Here is a 7,534-nt window from a genome sequence, read left to right as displayed (position 1 = left end):
CCATAATACACATGCAAAAAAATGACAATAACTTACCTCCAAGGAAGTGGTGTTGGTGGGGTGGCCATCATCGGGTGGGAGGGGCGGTGGAGGTTGATCAGTAGTAGGTGGTAACGGTGGGGGTTTATCAGGCTCCGGGGGCAGCGCTGGGGATTGATACCCTGGAGGGGGAACATTATGGCTGTAGGGTGGGGGGTAAGCGTAAGGTTGCCTAGGTGGGTAGTATGGTCTGGGGGGGATGGGGGCTCCTACTGGTAGAACACTCTCCATTTGTCTCTGGTGCATTTTCTGGAGCTGCTCCAACTGGGCCAGATGCTGGTCCCGGAAACTTTGAAGTCCCGGGTCCGGTGCTGGGGCCGCTGGGGCCACTGAGGCAGCTGAGGCCGCCGGGTACGCGGGGTACCGAGGATTCCATCCCGGGAACATGGCGACTTTGTGCACACACTGGGCTCAGGACGTGACGTCACCCACAGTGCGCGCCCGCAGATAGTTCACGTGACTAGCCCGAGGAGGCGGCGCCTTCCTAATGCCCATGCGCATAGCATATTGGTACACAATGAAGCTTATGGCCGCCATGTTGGTGCTGTCAACTGTCAGGGGGCTATTGTCGGTAAACAATAAGAGGGTGACCACCTGGTCAGTACAAATGGGATTTGTTATAGTAAAAAGATGGCAGGAAAGCAGCTTTGCTGACTATAAGATAATTTTTTGCAGTTTGTCATTTGGCGAAATTTACATTTTTATTTTTTTTAATCAAAATTGCCCCTAGGATTTACAAAAACACCACCGGAAGTGACGCTAAATTTGTGACAATCTCCCATTGGCCAATCACAATCCATCTTGCACACATCCAACCTCAACATGGGGAATTCTGATTTGTTATTGTAGTGAGAAAAGAGCCCTCGGCCAATAAGTGACAGCCAGGCTCTGTATAAGCTGGGCAGTATTTTATCTAAAATATCTCCCATAGCATGGGATGACATACATTTTGCCTCATGTTATGTGCAGACATTTAGGCCAATCACATGAGGAGGGGATTGCTCCCCCATAAGGCCCCCTGCATGGTAAATTTGTCATCATTTCCTATTGCAGCTTCTACAATGAATGAAGAGGAAATGTACAAAAATTGAGCCTCATGGTGCCATACTGCAGTTCTGCAGGTATCTTAAACCCCTTTCCTCTTGGATAATGAGAGGTCTTTTGAGGCAGTGTAGCCCCAGGTATTGATGTTTAGGACCATAGGGTCACATGAAGCGATGTTGAATGGAAGACCGAGTAGGACCAATATAAATAATTCTTTTATACAGAGGCCACATTTCACAGCACCTCAATTGCTGCCACTTACCTTGCTGTTGCCCCTGGTAACATTGTAATATCCCTCCTCCTGAAGCAGCCATGTCATTGGATGTTGTGTCATACAGGTATAATTCCTCCAGCAGGATCACAGATATTAGACGTATAGGGATGGAAATATACAATGATATAGATACAGACACGAGTAAAAGAAAGTACTGTGCTGGGATCATTGCCCTGTCACATGACCCAATTCCAGCCAAGCTTTAGCTGTCACACAGATGGCCTCATTTATGACTTTAGAATACTTTGGTATACAGAGGAGGTGATAGTCAACTCAATGGCTGCTAAGTACCCAGGTCCTGAAGCTGCAGAACAAGCCCAAATCATCACCCATCCACCACCATGCTTCACAGTTAGTATGAGGTGTGTTGTGCTGATTTGCTGTGTTTGGTTTGCACCAGATGTGGCGCTATGCATTATTGCCAAACATCTTCACTTTGGTCCCATCTGTCTAAAGGACATTTTTCTGAAGTCGTATGGTTTGTTCAGATGCATCTTTTGCAAACCTAAGCTGTGCTGCCATGTTGTTTTTAGAGAGAAGAAGCTCTCTCCTGGCAACCCATACAGGACATATGTGTTCAGTCTTTTTCTAACTGTACTCTCATGGGCTTTAACATGTAGCATGCTAACTGAGGTGTGTAGAGTTTGAGAAGGAGCCCTTGGGTTGTTAACAATTTTTCTAAGCATTGCACAGTCTGACCTTGGGGGGAATGTCCACCACTAGGAAGACTGACAACTGTCTAGAATGATGGATGATGGTATGATCCTGGGTGGCTTTGAGGGCGGATGTATGATCTGGCGTGGCTTTGAGGGTGGTGGAATGATCTGGGAGGGTTTTGAATGCAGAGGTACGATCTGGGGAGGCTTTGAATGTTGAGTTACTATCTGGGGTGGCTTTCAGGGCAGTGGTAAGATCTGGGGAGGCTTTGAGAACGGTGGTATGATCTGGGGCGGCTTTGAGGGTGACAGTGGAATGATCTGGGGCGGCTTTGAGGGTGACAGTGGAATGATCTGGGATGGCTTTGATGATGACAGTATGATCCAGGGTGGCTTTGAGGGTGACGGTGGAATGATCTAGGGTGGCTTTGAGGGTGATGGTAGAATGATCTGGGGTGGCTTTTTTTGGCAGTTTACTGTGCCCAGGAGAGGCAAAGCACACCGCAGGTAACCTCTTTTTGTATGAGTCTGCAACACGAATCTTCAATCAACAACCACACTGCTAAATGCAACTTGTCACTGCGTAGGGCATGTAGGTAAAGGCCAAGCAGGAATGGTCAATAACTGCCAGTCCAAAGAAACTATACCGCCTCACCCCCTCTTCCCTGACATCATCCATGGTATTTTCATCCTATATGTATTCAGTCTTCTACCTTAGGTTTCTAATACACAGATAATTATAATCCTCTTCTGAGGGGTTTCATCTAAACCAGGGATCAGCAAAGTTTTATGGGCACTAGGCCGTTTATGAGGTGGGCAGGAGCACACTGGGCAGGACCTGCTCTTACGGCTCACCATCAGGCAACAGCCCCTGAATTGAAATCCCCCTCCTCCTTATGCATTGCGGAGGAGAGGGATTTACCTTCAGAGAGCTTTCCCTATTTACCGCGGCGGTGGAAGTACCAACGCCAGCCGCGGTAAATAGAGGAGCAACTGCAAGGGGGCGGCACCGGAGCTCCGGCAGTTCCTAGCGCTAGGCCAGAACGAACTACCGGCTAGGCCATATCTGGCATAAAGGTTGGAGTGTACCGACCCCTGATCTAAACATTGCCCAAACACATAAGAGGTGGTACTCTTTTCAGGACTGACATGTGGTATAGCTCCTTCTTTCACTCTTATATGTTCAAATTATGTTTTATATCTGTTACCACCTCTGTGGTGCTGCCTTTTAAATAACCATAACAAGGGAGGTAAGCTATAGTTGAGCTTAGCTGTAAATAAGGAGGGGGAGCTCTAGTTGAGCTGAGTTATAAACAAGGGAGGTAAGTTGTAGTTGAGCTGAACACTCAGTCTCGGAGCTCTCTTGCCACCATACCTTCCAGACTCAGGCTTAGTTACCGTATCCACATTAGGAGTGCTGACCTATTTACAGCTTTCCTAACCCCTCTGCTTTCTTCAGGCCAATGCCACAAACTATATAAGTCACAAAGGTGCAAGTAACTTGTATTTTCTGAAGGAATGAGCAGTGGCACCCCCATTACCCTCTGTATATACCTATTCATAGATTGGAGTTCTCTGTGGTCGGGGTAACCCCTTTGCTGTGACAGTGGCTGTGGCTTTTGTGAGTAGAGAGAAATAAACAAAAATAAAGGGAAATAATTTTATTTGTGACTTACATATGTAACAATTCTGTACAGACAGGTAATCCCTCGAAGACAAAAGAAATGTATGTAACACAGAAAATTCCTCACCGCAGAGCGATATCCTGCATAAAACATATAGATAGATATATTCCCAGGAATAGAGTTCCCTTATTTTACCCCACACAATCCTTTCTCTGGACCCCAATAAGCCTGGGCATGGCCTACTGAAAGCCCAACTAAACCCTACATTGAACATGGCCAGGTGATACATGACTACAAACAGTATATAAATATGGTAGCCAGAATATCTCTTTTATGGGCCTGGCTTTACAGCTACTTCCTCTCATGCTGGTGGATAGGTCAGTCCAATGTAACTTGATTTGACACCCAACATATGCCAGACTACATTTCTCAGCATTCCAATGGGGAGCAGGAAGTAGTGGGTAGAAACTGGAAGACCTCAGCAGGAACCTAAAAGAAGGGAAAGGCCACAGGTCTATGTCGATATGTTCACAGCTACACAATTGAAGTTCTGAATTTACAAAATCTCAGTTACAAAAGGTAATGCTTGTAACTGCAACTGGTACACAAGCTCTGGAAATTATGTTCAACTTTGCATTTATAGTTTGGCTTGAGGGCTCTTGGAGAAGATCTGATGATTCTAACAAATGACCGATCACAACATATCCAACAGCAGAAAGCCTAAAAGCGTGGAGCTCCGTAGTCATCTGGCATCCTCTCGATATTATACCTAAAAAGGAAAAAGACGAAAGGTTATCCACCATTGGCAGAGAGCGGAGATCAGGGTAAGGGTCATCTGCAATGAATCTGACCTGTGATTGGAAATGTACATGATGGGAACTCCAGGAATCTTCCTGATCCTCCTTTTCAGGTCTCGATCCACTGTGGCCACAATATAACACTTATGCTGCAAACAACAACAAAAAAATACTGCCAGTTTTGTAGAGTTACATTCTCCTATTTAGTCAAGTAAAAGAGAAAATACATTTTAATTTTTTAACGTCCAGCCTTTTAGTGTGTCCCATTTTCCAATCACTTTTAGTGTAATCATTTAGTCTTCATTAAAATTACCTCACTGCTAGGCACCCCGGAGTGGCAATCTGAAAGTGGCTGCAAAACCTAACAAAGCTATACATTTTTCTTTTTCAATGAAACAACTTGCAAGCATTGACAAGTGTTTCAATTAAAATCTATGGAGATGGCTGGAATGGCAAACATTGAACACAACGCCAATGCTGCTCTGAGTCTGTGGGGGAACAAAGTAGAAAAAGATATAAAGTGTATCTCTCTGTATCCTCCCAGGTGACCAAACTCTCACTGACTACTCTCTCTCTACACCTGGCTAGAAGGTGCTAGCGACTAAACTGCAATGCCAAGGGGGAGAAATATCCGTGATGATCTCAGAGAAGCAATTGTTCCTGCCCATCAATCTGGGAAGGGTCAGAAGGTCATTTCCAGACAATCTGAAGTCCATCATCCTACAGTAAGAAAGAATATTTGCAAGCAGGAAACAGTTGTCATACTACCCAGGAGTGGACATCTGAGCAAATGCACCCCAAGGCCAGACCATTCAGAGAACCCCAAGAGCTCCATCTCAGACTCTACACACCACAGTAGGCATGTTACATGTTAAAGTTTATGGCAATACAATTAAAAAACAACTGGAGGGGTATGACTGAAATGGATGCCAGGAGAAGAACAGGGCAACATTGCTTGGGTTTGCATCTGAACAATCCAAATAACTTCTGGAACAATGATCGGGTTACCAATCTACTCCCAGCTTCCCTGTACTTCCTGGACATGATCTTATTCTACTATTGGGTGGCAGTCCAATTTAAGCCTTTCTAGTCTTAGGCACAAGGTTGCTGGATCTTCAGCTTGTTATTTGCTACTTGCTTAGGGATATTCCATCAGTTTGATTTCTTGGATACCAAACCCGGCTTGACTCCAACCTTGCTTTCTGACATTTGCCTGTTCTGACTATAAGTATTTAACCTGGACTGCCTTGACCACCAATATTGCTGGTTGCTAGCCTTGACACTGGATCATTGTGACCCTGCTCAGGAGCCCTCTATACCCTCTGATGTTACCATACCAACCTGGTACCCGTTCACTGGATGTCCCTGCACTGAAGCCATCTGTTCCCTGCTCACTCCTGGTGGGGGGAGCCTGGGGGCTGCAATCTGGTGATCTCCCAGCAACAAAGGAGTCCACTGGCCACTAAGGTTACTGGCCCATCACTCTTTGCATGGTGAACTTTGGCAACTATGCATAAATTAGGGCTTGCAATCCTTAGACAATTTAAGTAATGTTCTAAGGTCAAAACTTTCTCCACAAAATTGTGATAAACAGATAAAGCGATCCAGAAAATGATGACTTCAAGTTATTGCTGGTAGGGTGGGTTATACAAGCTATGGAGTCATGGGGTGTACTTTTGAATAATTACATACAACAGATTTCCCAGTGTTGTTTTACCACGGAGGTTAGATTTAAATAAATTAGAACCTGCTAAGTACTGGATGATTTTTTTTTATGGCACTAGGATTGAAAAGTGGATGTACTTTCTTTTTCACGTAGATGTAATATATATCATCCTATAGAGCATTTTCCCTGGTAATTCATCATATCGATGCACTGTATACCTTTCTAGAAATAAGTTACTTCTTATAAGTCCCATTAGTTGTTTCATATCCCATTCTTCAGTACAGGGAGTCCCCGGGTTAAGGACATCCGACATACTGACGTCTCCTAGATACTTCCCTGCTCACTCGTGCAGAAAGGAAGGCTTGAAAGGGGGAGGGGGACGGTTTGCATGACTTGCAGAAGAAATCTTTTTGCTAAACACAACTGAGGTTGTGGGTGATCTTAGGGTGGTGAACTCTTTCTGCAGCCTCTTGTAACTCTTTCATGACCAAGACAAACTCTGCAATTGTTTCTTTTTGCATACCAAAGCACAGCTTGCTCCAGAAGGTAATGAATGTCTAGGCTCCATAAAGATTTTTTTTTTTTTTATTTGTGATTAACTTACAGTGAGGATTTTATACAGTAACTGACACCACACTGTCTAAGAATATGTTGAGACAAACATCTGTCCAAATTGTATTTATTAAAATAATGTACCTGTTCTGACTTACATACAAATTCAACTTGAGAACAAACCTACAGTCCCTATCTCGTATGTAACCTGGGGACTAATTGTATATGTGCACCTTTCTATGAATGCACTGTGTAACCTCCTATATTTCAACCAAGCAATTACTGTCTCCCTTCAAATGTTGCCATCTAATCTTTTACACTGCTATGCCCAGCACAAAGACTGGTACGCCACCCTCACCCACTAGTTTCCTCTTCTTACCTGGGTGACTCTCTGTACCAAGCAGTCATCAGCATACGTTCCAGCATGTGTGCAGGGCAGCCGCTCAAATGTTGGATCCTTGGCAATCCTGCAGATCAATCAAAATATGAGCCAGCTGTTTAACCTCCTGGGCGTTTCACTGATGTCTAAATTTTTTTTACCAAAAGGGTACACTGTTTTTCATGAAATTTTTTTTTTTTTTTTTTAAATTGTAGACCTATAACTTACAGAAATAAGTCCAAACAAGGGTCTAGTAGATGTCCTGAATATAATAAAGTTTGAAACACACAATCATGTAAAAAAAAATTACTTTAATAATAAAATGAAATAAAAAAAAACACAAAAATCAGCTTAAACAAGAATGCATAAATAAATCAATAATACAGAAAATGCAATAATTCTGTATACTACTATATTTTTCTAAAACACCTCCCTAGGGTGGTAAATTTTAAAACAAAGTCAAACATCACATAACTATAGATAAAACAACATAAAGATATTT

The 7,534-nt window shown here is 43.6% G+C and overlaps 2 protein-coding genes across 2 annotated transcripts in view; both read right to left on the bottom strand.

Moving 5' to 3' along the window:
• Positions 1-470, bottom strand: part of YLPM1 (YLP motif containing 1) — a 22,362-nt gene extending 21,892 nt beyond the window's left edge. Inside the window, exon 1 of the mRNA XM_072427666.1 lies at positions 37-470. Within this exon, the coding sequence (XP_072283767.1) occupies positions 37-426 (390 nt within the window). The 5' untranslated portion in view covers positions 427-470. The remainder of the gene's footprint in view (positions 1-36) is intronic.
• A 3,189-nt stretch (positions 471-3,659) lies between these two features.
• Positions 3,660-7,534, bottom strand: part of FCF1 (FCF1 rRNA-processing protein) — a 6,995-nt gene continuing 3,120 nt past the window's right edge. Inside the window, exons 6-8 of the mRNA XM_072428973.1 lie at positions 7,033-7,120; positions 4,490-4,584; positions 3,660-4,407 (exon numbers count right to left, since the gene is read on the bottom strand). Of these exons, the coding sequence (XP_072285074.1) occupies positions 4,359-4,407; positions 4,490-4,584; positions 7,033-7,120 (232 nt within the window). The 3' untranslated portion in view covers positions 3,660-4,358. The remainder of the gene's footprint in view (positions 4,408-4,489; positions 4,585-7,032; positions 7,121-7,534) is intronic.

Source organism: Pyxicephalus adspersus, chromosome 12 (genome assembly GCF_032062135.1).
Source record: "Pyxicephalus adspersus chromosome 12, UCB_Pads_2.0, whole genome shotgun sequence".
NCBI lineage: Eukaryota > Metazoa > Chordata > Amphibia > Anura > Pyxicephalidae > Pyxicephalus > Pyxicephalus adspersus.
The sequence above is the reverse complement of the archived record's forward strand: the minus strand, read 5'-3'. Positions and strand labels throughout refer to the sequence as shown.